The sequence below is a fragment of the Nymphalis io genome, chromosome 17 (genome assembly GCF_905147045.1).
Source record: "Nymphalis io chromosome 17, ilAglIoxx1.1, whole genome shotgun sequence".
NCBI classification, from domain to species: Eukaryota; Metazoa; Arthropoda; class Insecta; order Lepidoptera; family Nymphalidae; genus Nymphalis; species Nymphalis io.
This window is the reverse complement of record NC_065904.1, coordinates 1,676,115-1,695,253: the sequence shown is the minus strand read 5'-3', so window position 1 is coordinate 1,695,253 and position 19,139 is coordinate 1,676,115. Positions and strand designations below refer to the sequence as shown.

General features: G+C 32.3%; 1 protein-coding gene across 1 annotated transcript; it reads right to left on the bottom strand.

Annotated features, from left to right (window-relative positions):
- Positions 1–238: 238 nt before the first annotated feature.
- On the bottom strand, positions 239–5,337 carry LOC126774703 (uncharacterized). Its single transcript, XM_050496240.1, has 3 exons — positions 5,302–5,337; positions 869–1,034; positions 239–399 (listed from the first exon to the last, which is right to left on the bottom strand). The coding sequence occupies exons 1-3, from the start codon at positions 5,335–5,337 to the stop codon at positions 239–241; spliced, it is 363 nt and encodes a 120-aa protein (XP_050352197.1).
- Between the last annotated feature and the right edge of the window lie 13,802 nt (positions 5,338–19,139).

Below are 19,139 nucleotides of genomic sequence, written 5' to 3'. Positions count from 1 at the left end.
TCAACCGAAACTGCGGATGTGGTTTTGGAGTGAGTGCATGGGTAGTCAGAATTAAAAAAAGCAACAATAGTTTATAAGCATATATTTAATTGCATAAAATATAATGTGGGACATAAGAAGAGTAGGGAGTATCAGATGTACCTAGCCACCAAAATATATATATATATATAAGCAGCGAGGGCATGCGCACGCGCCCCATTATTGCTGTACTAGTCCAAGCGAATATCCAAGAATATAATTATAAATTTTGCAAAAGAATTATTGAGTATGTAACAATAACTGAAGCCATCGAAACTAAAGTGGCGTAGTCGAGGCGATAGAAATTCATTGCGTGGTAGTTGATAGGTCTCGATACGATCAGGCTCTTGAACTCCTTGAGGGTTTCTTGTATTTCTTTTGCTGTAATAAAAAGTATACATTTTACAAGTAGCACTTTTTCTTACTGTTATCGTTTTAGCAAAGCGTATATACCGAATATCATTTAATATATAACCGATGATCATGGTTTCAAGCCCGGGCAAACACCACTTAACTTCATGTGCTTAATTTGTGTTTATAATTCATTTCGTGCTTGACGGTGAAGGTAAACATCGTGAGAAAACCTGCATGTGTTTAATTTCACTGGATATCTGCCACATGTGTATTCCACCAATCGGCATTGGAGTAGAGTGGAGGACTAAGCTCCAAACCTTTTCAAAAATGGAGAGAAGGCGTTAGCTCAACAGTGGGACATTCACCAGCTGTTAGTGAACTATATACTAAACTATTATATCCTACACATTCCTACGAATATTGCAAATTATTGGTGTATAGTATATATTAAACATAGCTATATATAGTTAACAAGATAAATCAAAATGCGTCTTACTTATTTTCTTCTTGGTAAGAATGTGATCGATCAATCGTATAATTCTTTCAGTCTGTCTGTAGTTCTGCTCACAATAATATATACCGGAAAAGAGTACCAAACTGTCGCTAAAAATCTTTGCCGTTGTTGAAGTAATTGCAAAATAAATAGAATTATTTGGCAATACCTAAAAGCAAATACTATGTTAATTTTTTAGTTGCTAAAGACAATAACCGATTTTGTACGATGTTTCAGATTCATTTTATGTAACGCATTAAATTATGAGTGTGAATGAATAGATAGTAGGAGCAAATGTACTGGAAATGTTAATTTCCAAAACTCCAGAGTTTTTAGAGGTTTAAGTAAAATTAAGATGAGAAAAACAAAAAATTGTTATTGAAAATTCACTGTGGAATAGGTACTTCGTGTCTTTCATTAATGTAATGTGTTAAATTTTGTTAAACAATTGCAATAATGTGCATTATCAATGCTTTAATATTTTTTAGAAATTCAAAATTATTTATTTTTAATCCCCGATACATAAAGAGATGAAGAAATGAGAGGGAGGGGTGTTATAAGTTTAACGTACATCTGTGGCATTATTTGAAAAGTGACTTAATTGAAAATGTTCTAAGCCATTGCTATTTTATTTGTCTTAAAAATCTGCTATGCTGTTTAATGATCATCAGTTTTTTCTTAGTTGTTGAAGGGATGTAAGCAACTACTGGCCTTATTGAATAAAAACTTAGTAACCAGTGATAGCAGTATCATCTGGAATCAGCAGGATACTACACCCTACATCCACTGACTGCACATATATTATGCTCGTTGGAATATTTTTAATAAATAGGTTACGATTGATATAATTATGTAATAGTTTTTGATAGTTTTCTTGAGTCGGAATTTGTAAAATTTGAATTTTATGTATTTTTGTTTCCTTACCATGGTTCCAACTAAAATTCTTATAATTAAATTGGTCATCAGTACCATATCCAGCAGATACAGCAAGCAAGAGAGAAATATCTGCGAAAAAAATCACTTGTAATTCCACTGTAGATTTAAAGTCTAAATATTTCTTTCTTTGTACTTTTTGTTGTGAAGACAAATATTACTAATGTGATATGTTAGAATGATCGTGACCTATGTCGGCCGTGGCTGCCATTCTCTAGATTGACTAGCTGCATGAGAAATTATAGTGTGTAAGAACACGAGTGTAATCTTAATTCCCTCATTCTCGTGATTAGATGTATTGGCGACTTCGATACGACCGGAAGGAGTTCAGGCGTAGAACAAACAGCTTTACGAGTTTTTCGAGGCACACTACATTAGCATAATTTCTGAATTCTAGCCTACTATTAAGAATTTATCGGCAGAAAAACCTGATAACTTTTTTATGATCTGACCAGTAATTTGACCCATGACTTCAAGATCAGCGTTCGATCTATTCATTATAAGAGTTTTGGAATAAAGAATGCACTTGTGTTCGGGCACATTGATATAAGCTTTTGACCGTATTCTGAAAATAAAGCATTAACATAGCATAACACAGCCAAGCATTGTATTTATGATCGCGTGCTATTTAATTATGCAATGAAATTACATTATAAAAATTTTAAATAAAATAAATAAATTACACACCCTGAATCCATATTTGATATTTATAAAGTCACATTGCTCGTTTAACATAATATAACATCTGCTCAACCACATTATCATGTCAGCACGGCTGTTTGGAAAAGTCTTCAAAGAACCGAGATCGTCAGATTTTCTCAAAACTTGTGTACTGATCCACGCTTTATCATATAGTATCATCACACCCGGTAAATTATCGGTATGATAGTAATAATTTTGGAGTAAATCACCAATGTGTTCCAAACGATACTTTACCAGAATCCAGTTCGATATAACATCAAGAGAAGTTAACATTTTCATTATGATATAAATAACCTCTACTAAATAAATATTTATCAACGAAGAACTTAAATCGACCATCCATGAGATTAAATCGATGATTATTAAGATAATACTGATAAATACAAAGATACAGATAATTCGTGAGATGCAGTTTCTAGACTTTTTGTAAAGGCCCATACCAAGGATGCTATCGATATGATCATAGACTATAAAATAGTCAATGTATGGTTGTCTACCGTATTTGTAAACGAAGATAATATCGGTGATGTATTGCACATATCCAAGCAGATAGGGTATTTGTATTGTGTCCTCAAATGTGAAAATCTTATTGAATTGTCGTTTTTGTATAAAACAATAAATGTAGTAAATATTAACGGTCAAAAATAACATTAAAAATAATATAAATTTGTAAATTTGGAAACTATATTTTAGTTTTTCTCCATCACGATAAATACAAGATAGTCCCAACATTTTCAGAACATAGTTCAACAGCGATAATGTTGAATATGCGTCCCGTTTTGGATATTTTTTACGTAGGTCTTGAATCTTCATCTTTTGCAGTCACACTGAAGTGGATAACCAAATACCAACATGTGTTTTAACTTATCTATCTAATATCTTTTAGTTTTATTTTGAGTTGATATGAATTAAAATACTCCAATAATTACCTTGTACAGTCTGATCAATTTATTATTATAGAAGCTTATATGTTAACTAGCGTTCGTCTAGTTTGCATGTTTCGACCAAATGATTCCTGCCCTTATTTCCTATTTTTTTTTATAAATTTCAATAAAAAATGAACGGATTATCTATTTAAATTTATTAATTAAATGAGATATAAAATTTCGTTTTTAAATTTTGCAAGGTGTATTTGATTTTTAAAGTACCTACTTAATTTGTATAAGTGAAATTAGTGTAGACTGAGGTAGGTTTATGGAGATTTTTTTATGTTATATACGGATGGGCAGACAGGCCATCTAATAGTCAGGTGACCATCGCCCATAGACATTGGCGATGTAAGAAATATTAACGATTGTAACAAAAACATAATTAATATTAAAAAAAATATTATAGCTAGCTACAAACACCCTATATTATATAACCAATTTAGGTTATAGTTTCTATTACGTTATTGCAATAAGTCGAAACAGGAACAGTTTGTCGAACGTAAACACTTTAATTAGCGGTTCAATTCAATTGTTTTTGTTATCGGTTCAATTTATTTACGCAATGAGCTAAGAATATTACAATATTTTAGAAATATCACTAACTAAATGAATTTCTAAATTTTTGAAAGTAAAATGGAAATCCATTTTTAGACATCGGTTTATAAGTAATGGGCGGGTTTACAGAATTTTTGAAAATTCATCATCCGAAAGGGTGAAATTGAGGATGTAGATTTTCGCCTTTTACAATGTTTGAAGGATAAGAAATTCGTGTTTAGGTTTCTATTCATGACAAAAAGATAGTTGATATTGTGTACCCACCAGTACTACCATCAGTAGTCCCCACTCGATGGCGATGTACGGAATGGTTCATTTTTCTTACGTCGCCATTGTTTATGGGCGTTGGTGACTACTTAACATCAGGTGATCCATTTGCCTGGCCACATACATAGATAATAAATAATAATAATTAAATTAAAACGGAAGTGAAAAGCAATCACTTATTCAGTTATGATTACAATAATCTTAAGCGGATATTAATATTGTTTTGTTTTATTTTTAATAACCTACGCATGTGTGGACACATGTGATAATAAGAACTGGGTTTCTTAGGTACCTATTAAAGCAGAATTATTACACCAGATAATTTTCCATTCAATTTTCATTGCTTAACTTAATTAATATAATTTATCCTATACTCGGCGCTGAAGGAAAACGTCGTGAGGAAATACACATTATGTCGGACGAAAATTGTTCACAAGGGTTTCACCAACATTTGAGCGGCTTGCTAGGTCTAGAGGGGGGCTATGTTCTCCGGGATTGGAGGTTAGTTACTCCGGGAGTGTGCGCTAGCTATCCCGTTACGTCTCCTCGAAGAGACTGTGCTGGACTTATGCGTTTAGGCGTAAATGCGAAAAAAACACTTGAGCGGCTTAGTAGAAGAAGTTCCATACCTTTTCCTCTCTGTTACTATACTTCGCTTTAGCTTTGTTCATAGGAAGTATATATATATATATATAATTATTTCACTTAAGCCAATACATGAAAATAAAATCCATTACAACTATGTATAATATTAAAGAATTTACACAACATTGTCATTATATTGTATATATTTATTTAAAATTCTTTCTTTCTAAATTCTTTATTTCAAAGTTTATTATTTAATAATTTGTCTAGATCTCGAACATTAGAATCTAATTTAACAGACATTGTCTTTGTCTTGATGCCATCAGGTCACATTAATGATGGTATCCATGGGTACGCAGATGATTGCACAGTTGTCGAGAGCTACAAGTCGAACGCGCGAGCTAGTGAGGCCCAAATCCAGGCTAAGAGAGAGGCTATGGTAGAGCGCATGACCGTGACCCTTACGGCAGTGTCCAATTGGGGCGATGCCAATTTGGTCATGTTCAATGCATCCAAGACGCAGGCGTGTTTGTTTTCCGCCAAAAAGAGGGAATTCCAGCTACCTCCCTCTTTCCGAAAGGTGTCTGTACCTATAACTGAACATCTTGACCTTCTTGGCGTTACTCTTTTGTCGACTCTAAATTTCGGCTTTTTTATTGAGTCCAAAGCCCAAATAGCCGCTCGAAAGCTTGGTATCCTCTCCAAAGTGAGACGTTACTTTATTCCAGAACAACTGCTCAGCTTATATGAAGTACAAGTAAGGTCATGTATGAAGTACTGCTCTCACCTTTGGAATGGCTCTGCTAAGTTCCACCTTCTACACCTTCTGGCTCTAGAGTTGATTGAGAGGCGTGCCAGAAGGCTCATAGGAGACGACACATTGGTCAAGTCTAAGCTCCAAAGTCTCTAACATCGACGAGTGGTTGCATCACTCTCAGTCTTCTATCGGATAAATTTCGGAGAATGTGCTCAGGAATTACATTAACTGATACCTCCCGCCCCCCTTTTACTATCGAACGGCCTGGCAAACGCGACCAAAGCACCATAGGTATACAGTGGAAATTCCCCGCCTACGTACGAAGCGCTTTGAATCTACATTCATCATTCGCACTGCGAAACTGTGGAATGCTTTGCCTGAGTCCATATTTCCTGATAGGTACAATGTATCCTCAAATCCAAAGTAAAGGGGTTTCTTATAGGCAAGCGTGCTACATCCTAGACCGTATCGATACTTAACATCAGGCAAGTCAACGGTCAAACGCTGGCCTATTAATTGTAAAAAAAAGGTACCTGATGATGATTTTTTTTAATTGAAAACAGATGGGAATACTCATAACACATCGGCACTAGGAGTAGGTAAACAGTTAGACTTTAGGTTATTAAGTTTATTTAGGCACTAACATAGGGTAGGCCTTTCTCTTAATAAACAACATCTGAAATAAAAAATTATTATTACTATTTATATAAACATTGGCTATATAAGATACCAAAAATAAATAAAACAAGCAAACATTTTAGTTAATCAATGTTTATTATTGCATATTTTGCAAGAGAATTATTGTGTATGTAACAATAACTGAAGCCATCGAAACTAAAGTGGCGTAGTTGAGACGATAGAAATTCATTGCGTGGTAGTTGATAGGTCTCGATACGATCAGGCTCTTGAACTCCTTGAGGGTTTCTTGTATTTCCTTTGCTGTAATAAATGTTCTACAATTAGTTAAGGCACGTTAGAATTTATGATTATATATAACTCTCATGTTTTGTTTATGTAAAATATCTATTATTGCGTCTTGAGTGTAAGACCAGACAGTCTTACACTCAAGACGCCATATGAATAGTTAATATTTAAAGCAATTTATTTTTTATTTTATGAAAGATTGTTATTATTTTATATTTGCCAGGAGGGCAGATGACTCCATCTGATAGTAAGTGGTAGTAGAGTACAAACGCGACAACGGCCAGTACAGTCGGGAAGAATGTTCTGCACTAGCCGCCCCCGCCTTGCCGGCCCGCAAGATGCCTCTTCATGCCTCGTTTAAAGGAACCCGGGTTATAAGTGCGACAAAGAAATGAGTTGTCAAATTTCTTTGTGCGCGGTGAAATTGACGAAAGTATATATTAAAAAGTGTCATACTAATTTTCTTGGTGATAAGAATGTGATCGATCAATCGTATAATTCTTTCAGTCTGTCTGTAGTTCTGTTCACAGTAATATATCCCGCAGAAGAGTATTAACGTATAGCTGGTAATCCTTGATGTTGTTGAAAGAATTGGTAAATATATAGATCCATGTGGTATTACCTGAAATAAAATAACTTATGGTAGTTTAATCTTTCGCCAAGCAGCGGCACTTAGAATATTTTGTGTTCATGTTTAAAGTTTGATCGAGTCAATGTTTATAAAAGCAAAAGGGATATCTTAGTTCCTAATCCCTAATATTTCTTGTAATGCCAATGTCAACACTGATCAGGCTCTCATAAGGTCATTTACCAGTCTGCCTGAATATTGTAATATATTATTAATTGAAAGTAGAACTCTGCTCTACTATTGTATTTCTGAAAAGCATCTCATGATGGAACATAAAAATAAAAGATAAAATCAACTACAACATAATTAATTATATACACTCGATAGTGTTTTTAAGCCCTTTATAATATTTTTTTCTATTTCATTGGTCTTACCACAGTCCCAATCAGTAGCCTTATTATTAAGTTCCACAATAAAACCATATCCACTAAATACAACAGAAATATAAGAAAAATCTGCAACAAAATATCGCAAATATTACAAAGACTGATAAAATGGTTACTTTTTAAAAGGGCGTTAAGCCTATGTGTTAAGTCAGGGTATAGGCTATTCAAATTTCATCCACATTAGTTCAGTAGATTTTGCGTGGAAGAGTAAAAAATATTCGTCCATTCTCACAAACTTTCGCGTTTATCTATATTAGAAGGATATAATGAGATATCCGGGATGATCTATTTAGAACACGTGAATCTTATCCAAAGGTTCAAGGTAGAAGCCCGGGGAGCGTCACATAGTTTTCAAATGTTTAATAAACATAAAACCATTTCGTGCTCGGCGGTGAAGGAAAATATCGCGAGGAATTCTGCTACATGTGTATCCACTATTGGAGAACCCTAGCAAATTAAGCTCCAAACATTCCGCTCAAATATGAAGCAGCCTTAGCTGTGCAGAATTAGAATGTATGATTTTACTTATACAATGAGATCTTGTATACATAACCTTATCGTAAATAAAGTAAATAAAAATATACAAACTCTGAATCCATATTTAGTATTTATGAAGTCACATTGCTCGTTCAAAAGAATATAGCATCTGCTTAACAATTGGATGTTGTTATGTCGCTCATTGGTAATAGTATTCAAGTCATTAAAATTATTGAACCTCATAACATCTTGTGTTTTGATCCAAACTTTATCATATATAACATGTTTCACCATACCGGGTAAGTTATCACTATGATAGTAATAATTCTGAAGCAGATCACCAATAGTTTGCAGGCGATATTTTATTTGAATCCAGTTCGATATACAATCGAGAGAAGTTAACATTTTTATAACAAGATACATGATCTCTACGGAATAAATGGTGATTACTATCCAATTGAAATAATGAATCCATGCAATAGATTCTATGATTATTGTGATTATAGCGATCAATGTAAAGGTTAAACACATTTGTCTAATGGTCTTGCTGGTACTTTTGTAAGAGGCTGTGCCAAGGATACCATCTATGTAATCGTAGAGCAAGAAATATTCAACGTAGCACTGCCTACCGTACTTGTAAACGAATATAACATCAAATACATATTGAATATAAGTAAGCAAATAAGCCGTTTGTATTGAATCCTCAAAGTTGAGAGTCGTATGATTTTCTCTATAATGTCTCTTGAATTGAAAGGTTAATACGAATACGCTTGAAGAAAAGAAAAATATAATATAAAATAAAAATAGCCAAATTGGACGACTCAGCTTTAGTTTGTCACCATCACGGTAAATGCAGGATAGTCCAAATATTTTCAAAGCATAGTTCAATGTTGATAATGTTGAAAATGCGTCGCATTTATTTGTTTTCTTACGTATATTTTTGATCTTCATGTTTTACAATCAAACTTACTTAACTTGGAACACGTGGATTCTTGCTTGTCTATATAGTATCAATTGATTATATTTTATTTTCTATAAAATTAACAAAGTCTAACGTTTCTTTTTATACGGGGTGATTCTGTTTTCTTATTTTTGTTAAAACAACTCGGATATGAATATTCATTCCTACATTTTATCTGAGTTTGTATTGAATTTGATTTTGTAAAATTAATTTATTATTTTGTTAAAGATTTTTATCCAAGGCGGTCTTTCCCAACAGGCACAATTGTGCAGGAGATTTGTATTGTAGTGCACAAGTGATTGAGTTAACGCAAGTGCACTGTCTCTATAACAATCATAATCTGATAATGCGACTATCCGACAAGTGAACAGTTAAGGCGCAGACCGATCGCTTCACGTGCACAAAGGCACGGGAATGAAAACACTCTCAACTTCAATATTATAGTTCAATACTCTGGTTTACGATAAATAAAAACTAAGATATTTTTCAAAGGTTTTATATAAAATGGTGTAAAACAAAATTTTCTTGTTTATGTTTCTTCATTCGTAACCGATGGTAGCTGTTGACGATTCATAAGCACTTGTTAAAGTCTATTTGAATAAAAATATTTTTAAAGAAAATGATTTTAATTTAAGTATTTAAGTGTATCTTAAAAATTCAATCGTAACATTATAAATGCGAGAGTAATTTTGTGTGTTACACTTTTACGTCTTAACTAATCAAACTCATTATCATGAAATTTCATACATGATATCAGTAGTATAAGGGCGAAAACTATTGTAAAGACGAAAGCTTATTTGATTTTATTTTAACTTTTAGGAGTTTTGAAGCATTTTATACAGACAGCCTATATTATAAGCAATTTTCATTATGGCTTTCATTATGTTATTGTGAATCAACAGCAATATCTTTATACGTGGATAGTGTTGACTGTCAAGGGTGGCACATTAAATTTTTATCTATACTCTATACAAGGAAATGAAATTAAACTGTCTGATTTCTAGAATAAATTTATACTTTTCGTTATATGAGTATTTGCGAGATACCAAAATAGAAACAATTATTTATTTTTATTTTTATCTGTCTATCTGTTAGTCCGGAGATTATCTTAGAAAGTGTTATAAATATATAAAAAATAATATATATAAAGGTATTCCAAGGTACCGTTTAGTCTTTATTTCATCAAAATCGGTTAAGTCTATCTAAAGTTATAACAACGTTCATGTACGTATCTTTGTTGTCTAATATTTTAGTTTTATCTAAACAAATCAATAAAATTGAAGAATATCTATGATTTCAAAATCCTTTGAAAAGCCTCTATTTAAGTAAATATAGCTATTTAATTACGTATGTACCGCTGCTACCTAATAATTTAAATATTATATGTATAATTCAAATAGACATTATGTACATTAAAATGGCAAATTTTAAATTATTTTGTTACAGACAGAATTCTACACTGACAGATCCGCGGGTTTTACTAGTTTCGAAAATAATTTGTGTGTAATTTATAGCGATTAAATCTATATGGTCATAGCTATCATATATAGCTTTGTATGTCAAAGCTAAATGGATTGAAAAATTTGAAGAACAGAAAACTTTAACGTATTATATAATATTGCAAGTTTAGATGGCTTAGTAGTTATAGTTATATTACCCGAGTTCGAATCCGGTAGTTTCTTTCTGTAAATCTTTAATTGATCTTGCGTTCAAAGTTGTAGAGACTCATCGAGAGAACCTGCATGAGTCATACAATGGTACAAAGTGGTCGATTAGGGCCCCAGCTTTCATAAAAAGAGTTGGGGCTGTGGCTGTGTGTGGGAATATAGTACAGACTATTTCTATGACAGTTTTCTCGCAATGACGTCTGCTGGCTTTTTGTTAAACCAAATCCAAACCTAAGAAATGTTAAGTAAAACTCAATACTACATATTTCTTATATATTCCTCAAGTCTGCTGGTTGTCGGTGTTAATTGATGAATTCCACCAATTGCAATTGAATTGTTAAAAATATATAACTAAAAAAAAAGTATGTAGATGTTTTAAAAATAATAATTTCTTAAAAATATCATCTCATCTCTATTGGTGAAAGGAGGGCTGCTTTATTTTTCACCCAGGTGATCGGAATTGCGATACAAAGGGAAATTCTGCTGGAATTATTGCAAACATTCCACGCGGTCATGATGTGTACAGTAGTTATTTCTAATTTTCATTTTCATATATTTAGCCTTAATGTAAATATTTTTTATGTAAATTGACGGGCCGATTGGCGAGGTTGGTAGATACGTGCCTTCCACGCCGGTTGTGTATTCGATTCCCACCCAGGACAGACATTTGTGTGCATGAACATGTCTGTTTGTCCTGAGTCTGGGTGTAATTATGTATATAAGTATGTATTTACAAAATAAAAGTAGTATATGTATCAGTTGTTTGGTTTCTATGGTACAAGCTCTGCTTAGTTTGGCATCAGATGGCCGTATGAAAAAAAATGTGTACACCTCAAATGATTACTTACTAATATCTATATGCTCATATTTTGCTGTATTTGGTATATTGCAATTTGTGTGTAAGTTTTACATATTGTCAAATAATTTCCAGCTCGGAAAGAAAAACATCACAACTGAGAAGAATCGTGGTTTGAACACAGGACCTCGCGATCTGGGGCTTAGAGCCCCTAGACCAACGAGGAAAAATTTTAATAACAGTAGTAATTATACTTGGCATTGTATTTGTAAAATGATAATTTTATAACTTGCGTTAATTATAATTGACAATTAGCAATATTAATCACTAAAACATTAGATAATTAAAAATAATGTTGAGTAATGTTAACTTCTTTTAAGCTGTTGTTATTTGTAAACACCTAGCAAAAACGGTGAAGCTCTAATACACTTAAGGCAAAACAAACTCAGGAGAGTCAAGTTAGCTATCTTTTTCTAACACACAAACAATATCATCCTTCCCTTTCTCTCGAAATTCCTCAATGATTCCATATAAGTGTCCAGTTAAACGGTCCTTTTAGACGATTTTCCGCCTGAAAAGAAGCCGAGCAATTAAGCGAGTAAACACGAGGGTTGTGTTTATATTTTATTTCCACTTTGACACAATACACTCGGTATTTCTACGAATTTTCTTTCTTTGATAGCGATAATTAAATGACAATCAGGAATTTTACGGTCAGTGTGAAAATTGTTTTTGATTATACTTTTATTTTCATAATTTTACGTGGTTTTATTTGTTTAGTGTTAACGCGTAAATCTTAACCGATGATCGTGGGTTCAAACCCGGGCAAGCACCATAAAAATCCCCTTTATAAAATACTTGATAAAATTAATAAATGACTAAATTACGGTAATAAATATATTTAATCATGTAGCAATAATGATTAATATGTTTATTAATATGTATTATTATTATATATATAAATATAAATTATCTGTCTGGTTTCCATAATACGAGCTCTGCTTAGTTTGGGATTAGATGGCCTTGTGTGAATAATGTCCCAGGATATTATTATCAATAATTGATAATTAAGGATGACAATAGTTTTCTGTAACATTATAAATTATTTAAATAACAATAAATTACGTTATTTATATATATTCATTAAATTAAATTAATTAATATTAAGTTAGAGTTTTCAATATATATATTCAAAAAAATTAATGAACTTTGAAATAACATCAAATTAAAAACATTTTACCACATTATTCATGATATTTGTACTTAAATTTGACGGGCCGCTTGGCGTGGTCGATAGATGCCTTTCGCGCCGTAGGTTGTTCGATTCGCACCCAGAACAGACATTTTTGTGCATAAAAATGTCTGTTTGTCCTGAGTCTTGGTATTATTATCTATATAAGTATGTATTTTCTGCCTGTCTGGTTTCCATAGTACGAGCTCTGCTTAGTTTGGGATCAGATGCCCTTGTGTGAATAATGTCCCAGGATATTATTATTATTAATTGAACATAAGACATCAATAATAAGGCATTCATATAAATCGTTTGAATACACGACCATACAAATTAAATCTTCTGAGTATATTGTTTTCAAAATCTCTAACCCTATTGTACGCAAGCTATAAACGTTTTTTGTAAGAAATACTTATAAAAGTAAATATCCATCGTGGAAAATTTGTACGCTATGTTAATGGAAAATAAAGAGGTATTTTATAGTCTTGATTGATTGAAAACCAAATCTCTACGTATAGTATTACATCTCTACGGTTTATTCAGGTTCAGTTAAGTTTAGTTATTGGGGCGTAACCCTGGGGCCGGGGATGCGTGAGGTGAGGACCTCGCGTGTCTTATTTTAGACGGCCCTGAGGAGGACGGTAGCCGGGACGACCTCGCGCTACCGTACGCACTAGCGAGGAATGCGGGGAAGGGGGGAAAATTCCTTTGCTCCCTGAGGAGAGCTCCACCGAGCCACGAGCGGAGCACGGTACGACAGAGGCTGCGGATGCGTTAAATCAACACGATCCCGCAGCATCTCCGATTCGTACCGGGGATGACCATCGCAGTGGTTTAGTGGGTAAGAATCTATCAATATTAATTTTTGGGATGCAAGTCAGCTACCTCCTCAGCCCCTGGACATGGTTCGTAGGTGTAGTCGGGGTGATTACTAGCCATGGCGAATAACCGAACATGACAGTTATATTATTTCATTTCAGTCGTTTCTGCCACTCGAAAAGACCAACAGTCATTGATACAGAGTCCTAAAAAATATACTTTTAGCAGAAATAACTTCAAGACACAAAGAATTATTTAAAAAGCTAGCGGTATAAATTTATTCACTCGTGTAATAGCCGGCAATGTTTTAAATGGGAATGTTTCGAACAATTTCCACGAAACAGTGTGACATCTATATACATTGTCCACGCTTCCTGGTAGGATTACCACGAGTTTAATTTAACAAAGAGAAAACAATATGAAACAAATGTATTATATTAGAATATAAGCTTATCTAAACTAATATTATAAAGAGGTAAAGTTTGTGAGGTTGTAGGGGGTAACCTCTGGATCTGCTGAACCGATTTTGAAAATTCTTTTACCGATAAAAAGCCACATTATTTGTGAGTGTCATAGGTTATATAATACCCGAAAAATGAAAAGACTTTTTCATGGTAGTCGGATTTGCAAAGTAAGTCGGAGAAAAAACGGTCGATCGAAAACGTTTCTTATGAGTGCTGCCTTAACGATGAGAATTATATGATTTAGTTCTATAGAAAAGTTGTAGAACTTGATAATGCCTACAAAAAAGTCACCGACAGCATATGTCTAACTTTTATATTTAAGTCACAAAAAGTAGTTTTTTGTATTAAATAAATTATTTAAATCATCATTTTTATTGGTCATATATTATTAACAATTATGAAATCTTATCAAAATTAGTAAACTTATCGTCACAAGTGTTTATTTTTTATTTTTATTTTTTATTTTTTTTTTATTTTATTTATTTTAAGGACCACTAGTAGCTACTACATGTTTTAATGACAAATGTAAAACAATTTAGTGAAAATAGCTAACATGTGAAGCTTTTTAAAGTAGCCACAACAATTACAATATTTGTTTTAAAAATACATTAACACATAATTATAGCAACATGAGTAGAAAGATTAAAAAAAAAAAAAAAAGTCCAAATTGGTACAAATTAAAGATCATAAAAAAATAAACATGCACTTAATAAAATTAAAATTAATAACACAAATAGTTTGAAATTGATATAGGTACAAATTAAAATTAAATAATTCATTAAATTCATGCAAAGTTTACGTTACAAAAAAAATTACTAAAAATATACTAATTAATACAAAATAAAATTAAGATAACATTATTTATTATTTATTTATTTATTTATTATTTATTTGCATCTCTCAACAATTCTAGCGCCCGTTTACGATAAATCATGGCAGAGTCATTGAAAATATCTAGATCTTGACAAAAACCATTGTACAACCGTGATGATCTAGGCATTGGTGCATTACATCCTAATTTCGTTTTTGATATTCTGACATCAAAAGTGCCCAGAAAACTACGAACATTGCGCCTTGGAATACGATAGTATATCTTTTCAAGTAAGTAAGTACAGTCGATCTCGTTACGAATTATCTTAAATAGGAAAGAGAGATCTAATAATTGTCTGCGTACAGAGAGACTATCCATATTAAAGTCTTTCAAGAGATTGCTGTAATTTTTATTAGATTTATTGTATGAGGTTTTTTTGTTTCTGGATAGATGATATACAAATCGCTTCTGTATTCTCTCTATACGCAGACGATGTACATTGTAACAAGGATTCCACACAACACTACCGTACTCCAGTACACTACGCACGTAAGCGTTATAGATTATTTTTTTCGTGTTATTCGTGAAGTGTTTACCATTTCTAATTAAAAATCCTAACGTTTTGGAACTTTTCGTAATTATTTTATTGAAGTGCGGGACAAAAGTAAGCTTGTCATCAAAAATGACACCCAAATCACTTATTTCAAAAACTTCCTCCAACTTGATGTTATCAATGCTATATATTGTTTTGATTATATTGAGCTTCCGCGTAAATTTTATATGCTTGCATTTACTGACGTTTAATTCCATTTTATTATTTTTACACCAATTATATATAGCATTAATATCCGCCTGTAAGAGCTCTGAGTCAGCTAAGTTGTTTATTACTTTCGTTAATTTTAAATCGTCCGCAAATAAAAATACTCTACTATAATGTACCGTATCGCAAATATCATTAATGAAGATATTAAAGAGCCAAGGTCCTAAGTGTGACCCTTGAGGAACCCCGGAGCAGGCTTTATATAGACTCGAGCTAAAACCTTTTAAGACAACAAATTGTTGTCTATTGTATAAATATGATTTGAACCACTCATGCATATTACCATTGAATCCGTACTTGCTTAGTTTTAAGAGTAAAATATCGTGCGAAACTTTGTCGAAAGCCTTGGTTAAATCGGTATAAATTGCGTCAACTTGCTTGTGGTTATCAATAGCTGGCACAATGAATTCACTGTACGAAACAAGATTTGATGTTGTAGATCGACCCTTTATAAAGCCATGCTGGTTATTATTATTCATTTGCTTTACATGACATTCTAGATATGGGTAAACTATTGCTTCAAATACTTTGGCAAAAGTGGAAAGTATGGAAATCGGTCTATAATTCTCAATGCACTCACTACCCTTGGACTTATATACTGGTACGATCCTAGCTATTTTCCACTTATCGGGAAAAACACCTGAGCGAAGTGATTCGTTGTATAATAAATATAAAGGGAAACTTAGTACCCATGCACATTTAGAAATAAATATAGGAGGGATATTATCATAACCTGTCCCTTTAGTTGTATCAAGTCTTTTTAAGTATTGATAAATCTGTCTTCGCGATATTACAAAATTAGTGAACGCTCCAAAGTCATGTTTACATTGATTACTATAAGATGGTAATGTATATGAACTTTGAGATTGTGTGTAAACAGAAGCAAAATACAAGGCAAATTCGTTACAAATTTCTGATCCCGATTTCATTACTTTTTGTTTGTAAGTCATTATGCCTGGGAGTGCGGTACTATTATCTTGTTTGCCCTTAAGGTATGACCAAAAATATTTAGGATTTCTACTAATATTTTCTTCAACAATTTTAATGTAATTATTGTAGCAAATTTTCGATAAATCTGCACAACGTTTGCTCAAAAGACGTAATGAAATTTCATCAAGTGGGTTTTTATATATTTTGTATTTATTTAAAAAAACTTGTTTCTCTTTATATAAATTTATCATTTCCTTAGTGAACCATGGAGGATATTGTTTACCTTTTTGTTTCTTTTTTGGTACATATTTTTCGATCAATTTGTTCAAAATTTTATAAAATTTATCGACCATTAGGTTTATTGACTTACAATTACAAAATTCGCTTAACCAATTGATATTATTTAATTCTGAAATTATACTTACGTAGTCAGCTTTAAAATAGTTCTTCTTATCACCAATAACATTACTTTTTAAAGAAGTTCTTGATGAATAAGAAACTAATATATCTAAGGGAGGATGGTGGTGATCTGGAGGCACTATTGGCAAAATAGACTTACTAATTTTTATGTTATTATGATTACTGAATATTAAGTCTAATATTTTATTATTGTTATTACTAATGTTATTATGTTGAACTAAATTATTGAGAGATGCAAAATCAACTAGCAAATTTCCTAAGGAACTATTAGAAATAACATTATCATCAGTAGCGAACCAATTGATATTACTTAAATTAAAATCACCCACGAGCATAACATTTTGTCTATTCTCTGCAATTCTACTATTAAAATTATTGATAAAATTAGATAGCATATTATGGCTGACGGGAGGAGGCAAATAAACTGCACATAATGCAATTGAGTTACACTCATCGTGACAATTTTCTCGTTCAATATTTATCCAAAGATCTTCACACTGACTTTCACAAAAACTGAGTCGCATTGATTTCAGTTTATTTGAGACCGCCACTAAAACTCCACCACCATCTTTTTTACAATGTAAAGGTAAACTATCACGATCTCTTCTGTATACTGTATAACGGTTGTCGAATACTTCATGGTTCTCTATTTTATTATTAAGCCACGTTTCTGTTAATATAATAACATCATAATTTGTACACGATAAATTGCAGATGAAGTCATGAGTTTTAGTACGGAGACCTCGGACGTTCTGGTAGTATATATTAAGACCGTTGAATTTTATAACATGAAACACTAAAATGATCTATGAGTTTAGAGAGCAAAGCAATTTATTGGATATTATTCAAAACAGTATGATTTTTTACATAAATACATTCTGAATGTTCTGTCTTTCTCATAAATACCTTGCCCTGTCTAACCCACACAAATCTGTATTTTTTTTCTTTAGATTTTATTCGAGCTGCTGCATGTAAAGACTTAATAGCCGGTGTCAAGTGTTCCATAACATATATTGGCTGCTTATCTGCTGCAATACCTATGTGACTTGTGTTAAGTTTATCGTCAGGATGCGATTTATTGTAATTGATGACACATGCTAGCATCGTGTCTCTCATTCGTGGTGTGGATAGCTTTACAATCACAGATCTGGGTCTTTTGTCGCTGTTGTTCAATTTTGCAACTCTAGTACAGTGATGTATATCAGACTCCTTTAGATCACATGATATTGCTTTACTCAGTTGCATTACTGCACTAATTAAATTTTCATTTTTATGCTCAGGAATCATTTGTATTTCAATGTTATTTGATCGATTATACTGCTCCATAGTATGTATTCGTTGTTGCAAATCAGATGTTACATTTTTTAGTGAACGATAAAAATTAGTGAACGTTTTTTACGATAAAATTGCGGAAATGGAAAGAGAGAAAAATCTCTTTCCATTTCCGCAATTTTATCGTCATAACTTGCAATTATTTTTTTAGTAGATTCGTATTCTTCGCTCAAAAAAGTCATCGAGTTTTCAATAGTAGATATTTGCTCTTTTATAGGTTTAAGATTTTCTTGAATCATTTTGTTTAACATGTTAGTGATATCATCCAATAGTAAATTTTTAAAGGCCTGAAACTCATTACGAATGATTTGTTCAACGTCTTGTTTAGTAAGTTGTTCTGATGCAGGCGACCACTTTTCAAACTGTTTGCTTTTTTGCCGATTTGTCACATTGTAAGATTCTGGAGAAGTATTATTTCTTGTTGTTATTATTTTTTTCTGTGGAATCATTCTTACTTAGTAACGACTATAACAGCAACTTCTTAACAGAAAAATAAATAAGTTGAAATAGGTCACCAACAACTTGGGTTTGAACCCGTATCGCTCGTGCGTGGAAGTATGGTTCACACCGTTGGGCCAACGATATGGTTATTGTTCAAGTAAAAATTGCGAACTGTATGTACAATATTATAATCTGCGCCTGGAGATTTTATTAAACACCCGCTACAAAAAAAGTTATTCTCTTTGTATCTACTCACTTCACTGTATATTTTTTAAAGTATTTCTTTGTTTTAAAATAAATTACTAGAACTTTAGGTGTTTCTTAAAATCGTTTTATAAAGCATTTATTTTTATTAATACACTACTTTCTTAACTTATTTTGCTTGTAAAATAAGTCACTGCCCTCAGTAAAAGTACCTATATTATATAATTATCGTTTC